At 38.2% G+C, this 14996-nt stretch overlaps 1 protein-coding gene across 1 annotated transcript in view; it reads right to left on the reverse strand.

Annotated features, from left to right (window-relative positions):
• Positions 1-9233: 9233 nt before the first annotated feature.
• Positions 9234-14996, reverse strand: part of SENP6 (SUMO specific peptidase 6) — a 71972-nt gene continuing 66209 nt past the window's right edge. The window contains exons 23-25 of the mRNA XM_054279377.1: positions 13781-13849; positions 13438-13588; positions 9234-11231 (exon numbers count right to left, since the gene is read on the reverse strand). Of these exons, the coding sequence (XP_054135352.1) occupies positions 11031-11231; positions 13438-13588; positions 13781-13849 (421 nt within the window). The 3' untranslated portion in view covers positions 9234-11030. The remainder of the gene's footprint in view (positions 11232-13437; positions 13589-13780; positions 13850-14996) is intronic.

Below are 14996 nucleotides of genomic sequence, written 5' to 3' on the forward strand. Positions count from 1 at the left end.
TAAGTCCCAGCTGATGACTTAATGTGAGGCCAGAAGTTCATTTGCTTTACACTGTTTTGTTGGCATACTCTGAGTGTTCATGTGTGATGTAACGACACTGTATCTGTGTAAAGTGGTCATGGGAAAACTCCTCACAGCCTGCCAGCAGCAACTCTTGGCATTTCCTAACAGCTGAGTATTCTGATTTAGCACTTAGATACTCCCCAAAAATTATTTTATAATTTTACAGTCAGTTTCTGATAAAAACTAAAGTCACTGGTTATAGAACAATTTTGGACTTACCCATGCAGGGTTTGCAAATGTGGCTGCTGAAGCTGCCAGCACAATTTATCTATTATTTGTCTGGATAAAGAATAGCTTGTTCATATGTTTGCAAAAGAACCTTTCTAACTTGGCTCAAGGTTGAGCAGCTTATGTTCAGAGAAAGAACAAGAAAATTTGCTGGGATTTTAGCAGTAGTAGATGACGTTCCTTCCAGGATCAATCTTTGGTTTCTTTCCAAGCAGGCTTACTCTAGATAAGCACCATTCATTTCCTTATCATGTAAATTATTTACTGGAAAGAAATGTGTAAGTCTTATTTTATCTGCTCCTTTTTACTTAATGTTATGTGCACATACATAATTCTCCAATTTTGACAGTAGTGAAATGATCCTTTTTTTTCCCCTCTTGCTGGCAGAGTTTATATAAACATCTATTTTGACTATGCCTGCATATTTTTTAATATTCTAACTTTTCCACAGGCTTTCTCTATTTCAACAGCTTCATACAAGTTACAAAAAATTTTAGACATTATGTTTTAAGGAAAGAGTTCCTATTTAAAGTCTTCCTGTTTCATTTCAATTCATGAGTAGTTTTTTCTTTGACAACATGTTAGTTTAGGAAGATTGATGGTTTTGCATTTTCACCCCTAGCAATGTGTGACTGGTTTCTGAAGCTGTTTTTTGACTGAGAGTAAGTCTCTTGGACTGGCCCCATTTTTCAATTTCCTCTTCTTAAAGGATAATTCAATTAAACAAATAGATTATTTTGAATTGTGGGTAGCTCCAGAGAACAAGGCTTGCATAAATAATAGCATGAAAGGAGGTAAGGGGAATCCCTGACTTGTGAACTTGCAATCCTTCAGAAGTCCACTGCTTTTTGTTTCACTTTTGTGAGTGAATCCATTCTATAAACACAAATGGTGAGGACAGGAAAATGAGATTACAGTACCCCAGGGTAGCTGGACGATATTCCTGGAGCCATCCCAGTGTTTGAAGACAGATGGATTCCATTCCTGGTAGAACACACCCCATGTCTCTGGGGAAAGAATTTTCTTTTGTTTCTGCTGAAGCTTCTCTTTGGCAAAGATATCATGGGCCCACTCTCATGCATATTTAAAAGGAGAATGGGCCCCACTGGTTTAGATATATCATCTGGAGGACAGGGAGGAGCTCTGGTGGAGGAAAGAGAACCCGGGAAAAGCAACTCAGATGACACACAATAGCAATTACCACAGAATTGGCTTTTTAAAATTTTTGTTTCCTGTCCCCACTCCCCCTCGATGCACTCTGTGATCACCTACATGGAATTCCTTTTCAGCAATGAACAGCAGCTGCCAATGAAATAACCACAGGCTCAGCTGAAAACCAAAAGTAGCCTGCAGTAAATAGGTGACCTGTAGATGTCAGGAATAGGGCTGTCCTTCCTTCATGGAGCAGGGTTACTCACCTGCAGTTAAATGAACTTCAGAGTGGATTCAGTACTGAGATCAGGGTACTGACAGCTTCTCACACTTCTTAGCAAAGGGAATTCTGTAGGGTTACTAATTAATTTGTAAATCTTACTGTAAAAGCCACTGTTCTTATAGTGTGTTCCTGAACAATTATGGCCTGTTAAACATACCTTGAAGACTTTTTTTCCATCCCATTTCAGATTGTTCATTTTAGGCATTTTTAGCTTTAGTTTTTGAGCTAGTTTTGGGAAAGAAGAGATTAAGAGGAATAAGTAATCCCCTTGAAATTCTAACACACCTTTGGGCAGGGACCAGAGGAGGTCTGGCAATCACCTAATTCACAAAATATAGGGGTCCAGCTAAGGGGTCCTAAGCTTCATATTGATGTAAGAAGCAAGAAAAGAAAAAAATATGCATGAGAAAAACGCTGAAAAGGAAGATTGTTAATGCTACTAAGGTAGGAATGCAAAGCTCTTGTAGGCACCACCCTCCCGTCTAGCCTTCACTTATCACTGTAGGGTTATTATACAGAACAGAGAGAGTTTCATTTACATTGCTTGTTGAATAAATCCACTCTCAAAGATGTGAACTCTGTTGATGCTATCCATCTGGGCAAACCACTTAACAAGCTTGCTGGGGGACCCCTGATCACTGTATGAAGGAATAATACACTTTTGCCAGAAAAATAGGCTGCCAAAGCAGCACATTGTTTCAGCTCTCTCTATCCATTTGCAGCACAGTTACACATGCACTTGAATGGTACCAAAAGCACAGACAGACTCAAGTTGCTTCCCCATACCCTTCCCATATGTAGAATAACTAGATTATCTAACCCTCACCCTGAGTGCTTTCCTGGTGGTGAGCAGCCCTTGAGCTGGGCTTTACACCCACACTTAAATTCCACCACCAGCTCTTCAACTCCTTGTGGTAGGACTAAGTGCCAGATAAGGCAAACTTCACTGAGAAGTTAAACACTCACTGTAGCATGGCGTTCTCTCCTGGCATGCTTATTTGGCCCACAGACTGCCAAATTGCCCAGTTCTGACTCAGTTACTAAATTTGCTAATAATCTGAACCCCCTATCTGTTCGCAAACATTTCTAGGAATTGCACCACTACTCAAATTATTGCAGAAAAATAGCAGGTATCAAAACCTGCTGCATTTTGCTTTCAGTTGCTTATAATACCTTCACTAACCTTTGGCTGCCCAGTTTAAAGTTTTCCAAATTAGGTATTTGCTGCAAATTGAATGCTAGCTAAAATGCTTCTACTCACTTAGTTAAAGAACAGTAACGTGGTTTATACTTTCTAATAAAGTTGCCCAGAGACTTGTAGCATAGTTTTAAATTTGGCAAGCAGGTTGTGTTTTATGCCAGACCTGTGCCTTTTGCCAACAGTCTTGAAAGATAACCAAATTTTGTGAAGATGTGAACTTCTGATGAGCATCAGATGTGGCCTGGCCTTGACCCCTGTAGCTTCATTCTCAGAACAGCACACCTGGAACTGCAGCACTCCTGCAGCAGCAGTGCCTGGTATTTCCTCTGCAGCATCAGCCACGTTCGTCACACCAAGTGCACGAACTGAGAGCAAACTCACAGAATAACAGAGTGGCTGGGGTTGGAAGGGACCTCTGGAGGTTACCTGGTGCAGTCCCCTGCTCAAACAGAGACCCTTAGAGCCAGCTGCCCAGGATCATGTCAGACAGCTTCTGAGTATCTCCAAGGATGGAGATTCCACAGCCTCTTGGGGCGACCCATGCCAGTGCTTGGTCACCTTCAGGGTAAAAAAGTGTTTCCTGATGCTCAGAGAAAACCTTTTCTGTTTGAGTTTGTGTCCATTCCCTCTAATCAGTTTGTTACCAGCCTCCAGCTAGATACTGTACCATAGATCACACCTCCAGGTCCAGATATTCAGCCCTTAATACATCTCACTGTCTGCTCATCCAGCCCATACTTCCTCAGCTTCTCTGCTGATGAAGTCTGCAACACAGGATCACAGAGGGAAAAAGGTAGCAGTGGCCTTTTTTATTTAGAGTGTAGATAGAAGAATAGAACTTAGAGACATGGTAAAAGATTAACAGATGTAAGAGCCCAGAAAGACTGGGAGGAGAACCAGTATACAAGGGATCTCATCAGGGGTTTGGAAGGAGAGAAAACAGCAAGGGGCAAGTGATGCTTGGGTAAAATCTGTAAAAACCACCAAAACAAGTTCTCCCCTCACATGCCTTCATCTAGGTAAGCAGGAAAATGACAACACACTATGACTGCTTATGGAGAAACAAAAATGAGAACTGTAGCATTAGTTCTAGGAGTGACCATCACATACTGACAATGGAAGTCAGAAAAACCAAAGTGTGCACAATACAAAACACACATTAAGTAAGACAAACATAAGCACTAAGAAGATAGAAAGCGTCCAAAAATTTTCTGACTGTATAAGGAGTCATAATTTACTCCCCTTCTGTGATCACACTTTCTTCAGGTACTACTTCTTGCCACAGATGCTAAGTCTGTTGGGGAACTTAACAGTGTTTAGGGAACTTGAAATTTCACAGTAAAGACAACTATGAGCTGTATGATTCATATTGTTAATGAGAATGCTATTTTAAAAAAAGTATCACTTTTTAAATCATCTTAAGCAATGGTTTTCAAACATGAGCACATGACCTATTGCTATAGGAAAATTATCCATTTGGCAAGTTACTTACAAATACTTATCATTAGCTTAATACTTACAAATAGAAATCATTAGCTACATCCTTATTTTCAGGTGCCCAGTTTGAGATGTTTAGAGTCAGATTTGCCAGAGTTTCCAAACCCAGTGCAATCAAACAACAGCTCTATACAAGTATATTTAAAAGCACTTCACTTCGGTAAAGAATAGAGCAAGAAACTGGAAGACAGAATTAAACACTTTCTTCAACATTGGCTTCAGATAAATCTCAAGTCAAAAGAATTTCAGTCTAAGCAAACAGTTCTAACCACAAAACTGGTTTCTCTCAAGTAGCTAAGTAAACAGCAAGCATCTTTCTAAGCTTACTTTTCAATGCTCACAAGTGAGAGTAGCTGAAGCATGAATTTCAGCAGTTTAGAGTAGTTTAGCTTACTTAAACTAAAATGCTTTTAACCTCTTTCCCTGAACTCCAGCACTTAACTTGCAATATGGAGATAATGATATGGAGCAACTCTGACTGGACAAAATAAGAGCGAAGCCAAGTTCACCCGCCAAGCATCTTACTGGCCTGAAAAAAAATTCAAGAAATTATTTGAATTCAACAATGTTCCTAGGAAACAGGGAACTTCCACTGACTCCACAAACTTAGCTGCTCTACACAGACAACCAAGACACTGGGATGCAAGTGAGAAAGCAAGCTAGAAATCAGGCTAATTATACGGCATTCAAGTTCATTAACCATGTATGAAAGATGGAGAGTAACACAGCAGAAAGAAAAACTCACAAAAAGACTGTACAGTAAGGTGTAGAACCAAAAATGAGGTAATAAATTCATCCACAGAACAGTCCTTGCAAAACAAAGACCTGACTTCCACAAAAGGAAAACAATTTAAAAAGCTCTATGACTTTTTAATTAAATGTTGCATCATAAGCTGTCCATACAAACACATTCAACATATTGTTACAGACATTTGCTTAAAAATGTCTTCTTGAATCTGGAACATAAAATATTCATTTGCAATACAAATTTTGTTTGAAGGCTAGAAATCTCAGTGGTTTTATAGGATGGGAGGAAGCTGTGCAACTTCTCACGGCCTTTTAATGCCCTTTTGTAACATGGAGATATTATTACAATATTGTTTACAAAGCAGTTTAAGTTTCAGGACTGAGGAGCATTTAAGTAAAAAGCATACTGCATTTGTTTGCATTCCAGTACAATTTATGACCTATTTAGTGCCATTTTCTGTGAGAAACGTGCCATCTCGTAATAGTGCTCTTTTGGGGTAATCCTGTCTGACTTTTTCGTATTACAGAATTGACACACTATCTGCAATACTACTGATGTATAGTATGAAATAAATTTCCTGGCCTGAACATGCAAATATGAAGCTCTCTAGAACTAAAATAATTATTATTGTCCATCTGCTACATAAAAACGTGCATTCATCAAGGCCAGGTTGGATGGGTCTCTGAGCTGGTCTAGAGGGAGGTGTCCTTTTGCACAGCAGCCAAGTTGGAACTAGATGATTTTTAAGGTGCCTTCCAACCCAAACCATTCTATGATCCTAAAAACTTGAAATTCCAAACAAAGGAATTCCTGAGAGTTCCTATAATTAATGTCATAGGTTTGGTCCAGTGTATAATAATGTCCCTGTCCAGGTCACCACTGCATTTCTAACATACACGTAAAAATATGGAAAACAGGATAGTTTTTCAAAATTTAAGTTAGGAAGGAGAAGCCTGAGGTAAACAGGCACTGTCACAGAGCTTGTTTTACAGAGTTACATCTGGAAGACAATGGGGTAGAGGTTTGCTAACAGTTTGCAAACTACTGCTGTGAGACAACATTGGTATCCTCAGTTATAGTATATGTAGTTGACATCAGTATATGTGCAAAAGTAAACTAAGTTCCTAAATTTAGAATACAGTTCTAAACAGACACAGTTTTGTGATAAATTTCCCTAAGGTACACCACTGAGGAAATCTAACATGCTCTAATCTCTGATGTTTAGGCCAGTCTACACAGACTCTGCAAGCAGGAAACTCAGGCTGGCCAGAGCACAATGCTTTTCCTCTAAGTGGATCCTCACAGCTTATGGGGAATAAATACTCAGCTGAGTCAAACTAGTCTGGTTCCCATTGCCCTTATCCAGTCAGCTTACAGTAAGAGAGCCTGGTCCTGAAAATGGAACTTTAAGTATCATCTATAACTATCACCCTGTGCAAATAGACAGATGTACGATGTGGATTTGACTATTCTATTAAAATAAATCATCTATTTACACTGTACTTTCAGCCCTATTGCTGCAGACATACAAGAATCTTTTATTTAAAAAATTGCAATGGTTTTCTTTCCTACCAATGGTGAATTACTTACCTGATGATTGTTTGGGTAGAGTCATACCCCAAAGAACTCTAGAGAGTTACAGGACTAATAAGCATTAACAGCTAAGAAAGAAGGGAAGACAAAAAATAAAAAAGGCAAGTAAGTAAAGTCCGTCTCATTTACTAGAAATTGGATACTTTTAAATCCAGATAATCTTCTGTTCATATATATTCATGTATGAACATAGCTTATGTATCTTTTTAAGCATCTAGCATTGCAAATAGCACTCCTTACTCTCCCCCAGGTATATAAACTATGAATCTCACAGGGGAAAAAAGAAAAAACTAAGGGAAAAAACAAACAAACAAATGGGAAAATATACACTAGTAAAGAAACAGGCTGTCTGTTTGAATCTAGGTTGTGGCTAGCAATTACTCTCAAAACTGAATAAGGAATCCCTAAGGAATGGTGTACATTACCCAGTTTCCTTTTGTAACCACAGGGGTGCACAACTCCAAATGCAAATTTGTGAAAAACAAGCAAAATTAAGGCTGCCAGAAAACTACAAGAGACCACAACTGAGAGAACAATCACCTTGTGGATTACATCCTCCTTTAACCAGACTGGAGCCTAGAAAACAGACATCTTTCATCTCATCTTTCAGCAGGTATTATTGAGTAAAGCAGAATGGATTTACTTCAAAAATATGGTGGTGAGAGTTAAGTAAAATGGCTGTTGCCTCACTCTTACTGTTTCAAAGCTGTTTCAAACATCAGCTTTCCTTTCATTTCCAGAAGTAGATGGGAAAAGTAAAAAAACTGAGAGAAGTACCTTTGTGAACTCAGGTCACTGCACAGAGGTTCTTTAGGGGTACTGAGTATGTAGCACTGAAGAAAGACTGTTATAACAAAGTGCTTTTCCAAAATAAAAATAAAATCTTTTATCAGCCTCCAGTACCTCTCACTATTCCCAATAATCAAGACTGCAAAGAGCAAGCATCTTTATACCTACTTCTGTTCATATGGTAAAATACAAGTGTCGTGTTATCAATGTAAAGCTTTAACCAGTGACCAAACATAAATTTTATTTAAAAGTCAGAGGGAAAAACATTAATTACTAAATTAAGGGAATCACTGCTGTTTGTTTGTAAGAGAAGTCTAGTATTTCAGTTTCCAGAGGTACCATATTAATAGAAATTAAAAATCATACATTTTCTGCTGTACTCATTTGCTATGCAAGACGTGAAAAAAAATAAAAATCAACACCATAGGTTGCTCATCTTCCTGTAAAGCTTGCTTGATTTTTCACTCTTTTTTACTGAATGTTTTGCAAGTCAGACTCTTTCAATACAAGAATTTAGTGCAATCTCAAAAAACAATTCTGTTCGAAGTCTCTGGTTTTTAAAGAGTGTGCTCAGTTTCTCAGCAGGAAAAATAGAAACGTCACAAGGGACTACTTAGATGTCTCCTCTGCTTTTGCAGCTATCCTGCAAATGTGCACCACAAGTACATGCATTTTTTATGCTAAGTAATCTAAAACCTTAATAGGAATTCTTAACTGTTATTCTACCCAACCTGAAAAACAATACAAACAGATACATTTAATTAGGTGGCCATCTGATCCCTTACACTGCAGAATGCAGTCAGGCTACTCCTAAAGCACTTGTAAGCCTGAATCCTCTAAAGAAATATACAACATATACTTTCCATAGAGTGCATGTGTTGTCATGTAATTATTAAATACATTTATCGAGTCCCCACCCTACTAGCTTCCACTGAATAAATCTGATTCAGAAAACACACTGGTAAAACTTTTTAAGATTGCAAAACATTGCAGCATTGCCCACCATCATGTTAATAAATAACACTTAACAAGCACATGCAGTAGGGAGCTTGTTAAAGCGAGTCAGGAAGGTCTTAAATAACTCATTCTTAATTCTGTAGGTTTTTTTCTATTAACATCACATTTTATTAAAAAAATAAGTTTCCTATATTTAACATGTATATTAGCTTGCTGTATGGGACTGGAGATCTTGAGACCTTTAACATTGAATGATAGTAAATCCAACACTTTCTCCACAGCTTTGAAAAAGGGTAAACAGGGAGGGAGGATGAAGGGGAAGACAGGAAAGAGAAAGGAAAAGGAAGAAGCACCAGGCCATTCCCAGTAAGAGAACCAAACAGTTCTACAGCATCAAAATATGAACTTGCATCACAAATATCAGAAAAAGGAAAACTACTTTATCGATGAAATGTGGATATATTCCATATAATTAAAACATACCATTGGGAAAGCCTAGACTAGGAAGGAATACATACTACCTGCAATTGTCTCTCCTCTATTTCGAAGAAATTATTTTCCTTCCCTCTCTTGTATAAACTACTATTCCAATATGTCAGTTGCTCTAAAGCCAGATACACAAGACCCTGCATTTCCACAATCTGGAACTATTTTATCCCTATTTTTCCCCACCAGTGGCAAGAACACTGGATAAAAACTTGAAGGAGGAAACAACTCAGAGGTGTGCACATTACATATTTAATTTGTTGTCCAGGAAACTGCCCCCACATTCTTTCAACAACAAAACTGCAGGAGTCATGTCTAACAGAACACATGTATGTGGTACTTACATAATTTCCATGGGGCCCAGGGTTTATGCGAGAGAAACCAGGGAATGAGCAACTCCCCTAAATCCCACAGTTATCTGTACAAAGATTAGCAGCCCACAGTTGTATTGCTCTATGTGCAACCCCTTCTGCCTTGGTGAGAGAACCCCCTGTGAACAGAGGGTGCCACAGAGAGTCCTCTGTGCAGGAATGCCCTGGAAGTAACATCATTAGCAGCTGCATTTTCAGGGTTTAGTGAGAATGAAAACTCATGAAGGCCATGAAGCAGTCAGTTAAGACCTGATGTTGTGTACAAAAATAAAATCTCAAGGGGCCCAGAGTTCAGCTAATGAACTCTCTGCTGCTTCTCTTTGGGAGAAGGGAATAGTAAATGACACTTCCAGCAGAAAAATCGGGAGAGAAAATGTGATCTGCAAGGAGAGATAGAAGATCCTTCTCTACTCCTGCAAATTCCTTCCTGGGAAGTGACACTTTCTGGTTCCCTTCAAAGATACCTGTATAAGTAGAAAAGTGGAAATATATATATCCTTGAACAAATCCTTTCTTCCTTTCCTCACTTCAATGACAAAGTCTTTCTAGAACAGGGATAAAGGGCTATATTTGCAGTTTAAGCAACAATGACATTTCAGATTGTTGTAAAATCAAAATACACTGGAAATATCCAAGCAAGTCCCTACATTAGTCTGATGCTACATAAAGCCAAGAACAAACAAGCAAGCAATGAACACTGGTATTTTGGTTTTTTGCATGGATATTAGAAAAAATAGTAATCATACACTTTTTTTTCTTTTTAAATGTTCATTACTTAGATAAAGCACATATGAATGTAACATTCAGAATTGTAACATAGAAAATGTAATGTGGGCAATCTGCTATTCCAAGTACACTTACCAAAATACAATTTTATAATGAAGAAAGTCTCAAAATACACCTGTACAACAACTGGGATCCACAAAATATGATTTAATAGAGTCACTCAAGATCACTTCATTGAAACCACTTTTATAATACTGTTTGAAGAGTTTACCTCTGGTCAAAGAGCACTCTCCCCCTTTCCCTAGCCTGTCCCACTAAAGCAAGGGTGGAACTGTAATTGCAATGCATATCTTCTAAACCCCCAAATGTGAAGCAGTCCTATGAACTATGACACTGCCTACACTTAGATACTGGGAGGATGGGAATCACCCTTGGAGGCCATGGTACATTGAGACACAACCATATTATTGTCTGTAGCACAAGCAGAATAATCTTGTAAAGGGCAACTAAACAGGGTCAAAATATGAATTAATTACCTCACTACTAAATCATTCCCTAGGTGTTACTTAAGCATGTAACATTAAAACTTAACTGAAAAAGAAAAAGGTAACCATTTTATCCTATATTTTCTTTATTTCCTTTATGTTTAGAAGTTGCTATTTAAGTTCTATTAACAGAAATACATAACAAAAGCTCCCTATCAAGTGGAAAAAAAGTAATTACAAATGCTGAAAAAGTTGGCCTCATTAACATATGTACAGACTCGCTTAATACACATCTTTCTGGGAATTAAACCATTTTATTACACACATTTATACAGGCATTAAACATTCCCAAGTAACTTTGAACAGAGAACACGCCAAATCTTTAGTTTGGGCAGACAGAAATGTAGGTTTCAGTTTTGATTGTGGAGCTAACATGCAACAGATACAACATTCAGTCTGAGTTGTTGTTGGTAAGTTGTTCTGTCTTTTCCTGCAACATTGAATTTGGGTCTTTCTGTCCCTTCTTGTCCTTGTTCTGCTGTTCCTGGAGCGTCAGGATTATTTTTCGTATTTCTTCTCTTTTGGTTTTCATTCTTGGGCGTGGAAACCAGTCTGTTAAGTTCATTGGTAGCTCAAAACTCAAAATGGGATTCTGAAAAAAAGGTCATTTGGATATTACAGTAAAGAGTTATAACCTCAATGACAGAAGAAAACTATAGTGAGGAAAAGTACATTCTTCCTCACTTCATTCCACGAGCATGGAACAAAATCTCTACAATTTCCATGCTTTGTACATGTATAATGATGGTAAAATCAATCATGCTTCAGTATGTTACAGACTAAAATCCATCCCGATCACACTCTGATTATAAGAATGCCTGAACAATCTACTGTGTTTGCTACAACTTTTAGACTAAGCATTTGTCTGCATAAATGTGTAAAACTCTCCTAATTAAAAAAAAAAAAAAAAAAAAGAGAGAAAACTACTGCAAAGATACAGGACATTTTTAAAGCATCAAAATGTAGAGCTAATCAGGAGTCCAAAACATTTGTCTTCTTATAAATAGCCTTTAGAATCATGACCGACTAGGCAAGACAGATTTAGATTTCACCCCAGAAAGGAAAGCTCCTGCCTACCACCAATGCTTATTATACTTACATTCTATTTTCTTGTTAGGTAACATTCATCCAAATAATTACAATAATTATTATTATGAAGCATTCTCTACTCCAGTGATACTGTACAACAATTCCACCCCAACTAAATGACAATCTGGGGAACAGTGCTGTCTCAAAGAAATTCCTTCCTTTCTGTTCTCCAGTTTACATCATCAGGGCTCTTTAAGAGTGAATTACATTCACCACTGAGGTAAGATCAGCAAGGCTGTATGTGAAAAAAACTAGCGACGTTCTTCACAGGAACAGTCAGTGCTTAACGTTGCACGAGCAACATTTTCCTGAGCCAGTTCAGCGCGGGGAAGACAAGCGGCGCCAGGGTGCGAGCGGCTCCCGGGGGAGCCCGCGCTGCCCTCCCGCAGCGGCCCCTGGCGGCCCCTGGCGCTGACAAACATCAGGCGGAGCACCTGCTCCCACACACTCCTCCAAGTTTGTAGAGCTGCTGCAAAATGAGACTGTGGGCAATTTTCCAAATACAACGAAGCTGAAATTGTTCGCTGACTAACTACAGTCTAGTACTGTGCAGCCAGCTCAGGTTTTCTTCCCTCTCTCCCCACTGGAGTTACTTCTGAGAATATCCTGTGATTTACTCTGTGTCACATGTATGTGTCGTGGCTATTCTCTGGCAAACAAAGCTGCTGCACACTGCTGGACTAGGCAGGACAAGGGATTCAGCCTGGCATAATCCAGCAATCAATTTGCAAAAAAAGAATGGGCTAATAAAACTTCGAGGAACTTTTATTAAACCATTCCAAAAAGGAATGGGTTAATAAAACACGGTTGCTCCTCGTACCCCCAGTGAACAAAACAGGAGGCACCTGGTTATGGTTCTAAGCTCTCAGGAGCTCGTCAGTAAAGCAAAGCTTCTGCCTTCCATTTGCATGAATGCATTCTGCTGAAGCCTTAATGCTCTTGAGTAATGTATGAATGGAGGGAGGAAGGGCTGAGGAATGGGTAAGCTGACAGCCTTTCCAGGAAAGGGTTAGCTGCAGGACAGTTTAGAACAATGCTCTAAAGCACCAGGGATTCTAAAGAGTTACTGTCCCATGCAGGCAGCATCCCACTTGACCATCATTTCTCCTACCAATCTAGACCTTCTAGGTGCTAATGCCTCCTCTTGGGAAAGGAGCTGTAAATTGAAGACCAAGTCAGCTTGCAAGTAAGTAAGCATTCAAACAATTCCTTCAATGGAAACAAGATTTGGCATTCAGCTGTAGTGATTTCACTTACATGTTTTCTTACAATTTAAAAACACTCCCAAAAGAAACATAAATCTCCTACCTGTGTCACATTTCTGAATTTATTCAGTCACAGTTCTCAGGGGAAAATTATTAAGCTTTTTGTAGTGCATTTTTAGTTTAGATTTTGATCTCAAGTTCTTACTGGATGATTTTAAAGGGTACACAGCAGAACAACAGAAAGGAAGACTCTAAATGTGTTTTCTTTAGATTCTCTCAGAAAATTTCATGGCTTACAATTATTTTATGTACATGCAACTAAAAAGGTTAATTAGTTTATTTTCAAAAAAGTTACTCTGTGTGTTTATGCATAAATTAGTTTATAATGCATAATCTCATTGATCAGTATTGAGCTACACTAGGAGGCTTTTATAGTTGTAATCATTTTCACAGCTTATACTTGATTGTTGCAGGAATCAAAAATAGCTTCAAGGACATACATACCTCAAAAAAGCTCTCCACATACTGGAGGATGTATACTCCACAGTCACTGAAGTTGTTCTGCTGTGGCACTTTTGGGTTGGAACCTTTCATGACATCTTTGGAAAAGCTTCTTTTGCTACCTTTCCTGACTTCCCATTCCACCTCTAAATATCTGCAATAAAAGACCATGCAAATTAAAATTTTTTTTTATTCACTGAAGAATTAAAAAAAAAAAAAAACCAACCCACCAAAAAACCCATCAAAAACCTGAACCAAACTAAAAAAAAAAAGAAAAAAGAAAAAAAAAGAAAATCCCAAAGCAAACCAAACTCAAAAAGCCCCAAGCACCAGATAGGAAACTTACTCCCTTAGTGTTTTCACAACATTTGAGCGGGAAGGGCCTCTCAGTGAGTCCATAAGCAAAATGCAGGGCCTAACACAGAACACAAGTTTTAAGTACACAGTATTTCACAGCAGCTTGAAAAACACAATGTTACACAGTAATAAGTTTGTGGGGTGGCCTTAACAAAACTACATCAATACTGCAAAGTTCTGCCAGCACTGCAGAACCTCCTAGTAGGGATAGCTAAATGGCAGGTTATCTTTATATTTAACCATACACTAAGTACACTTGGGAATGTACACAGGAAATGCAGTACTGTCAGACAATTTGTTACAGGTGCTTAAAACACCCTCAGGTGGGTAATGATTTTTAGGTGCACAAGGTGTCTGGGACACTGGCAAGACAAAGTAAGGCACAGAGCCCACAGATGTCCTGCTGGAGTAGCAGCTTGAGGATAGATGGCACACTTCATAGCACACTAGAAGAAAAGCATTAGGAAAGCACGTTCAAGAATTCATCCCAGTCTGGATCTGAAATCTAGCTGGTAGTTATACACAAAACACCCACCAACTCTATTTGGAAGACTTTTAAAAAGTCTATTTAGAAGACTTTAACAAAAAGTATCAATAACCAAGTATTTTCTAGAGAACCAAGTCTGCTCAAGTCCTCTCCTGCACACCACAGATGCTGGTGTCCATCACTCGATAGGATATCACTAAAGCACTCTACCTTTTCAGGAGCCACAAGCACAGTAGTCTTATCAGCCACCTTAAATGCAATTTGGATGTGTACATCAAAGCTAACTTGTATAAGAGTTCAGATTTTCAGCATTATATGTAGTATGTATTTTGAGGGATAAATAAATGCAATCACTTTTCACAAATCTCTGGTTTTTCTTATCTAACAATAACGCATATACATTCAAAGTGTAATTCAAAGAAACTTCAAACTAGCAAATTCAGTCAAAATATCTGCATGCATTTATGCACAGGTGTGTTTGCATTTATAAACTAATTTACATGTATGCATTTTTTAGGCATAAGCAGATGATCACTTAAATAATATTTGCTTGTACTTGTTTTAATTTCTAAAAAAAGTATGTATATAGGTACTGATCTTTAAAAAGCATCAAATGCTCTTTAAAATGCTCTTCTAAAAAAAGTAGTACTTTGCAGGAGGAAGAAGTGACAACCTTTTCAAGGTAGTTTTCTATTTTATATGGAAGTAATTTTAAAAT

Source organism: Melozone crissalis, unplaced genomic scaffold (genome assembly GCF_028551555.1).
Source record: "Melozone crissalis strain CALT ecotype California unplaced genomic scaffold, PUWL_Pcris_2 ptg000027l_1, whole genome shotgun sequence".
In the NCBI taxonomy this organism is placed as follows: Eukaryota; Metazoa; Chordata; class Aves; order Passeriformes; family Passerellidae; genus Melozone; species Melozone crissalis.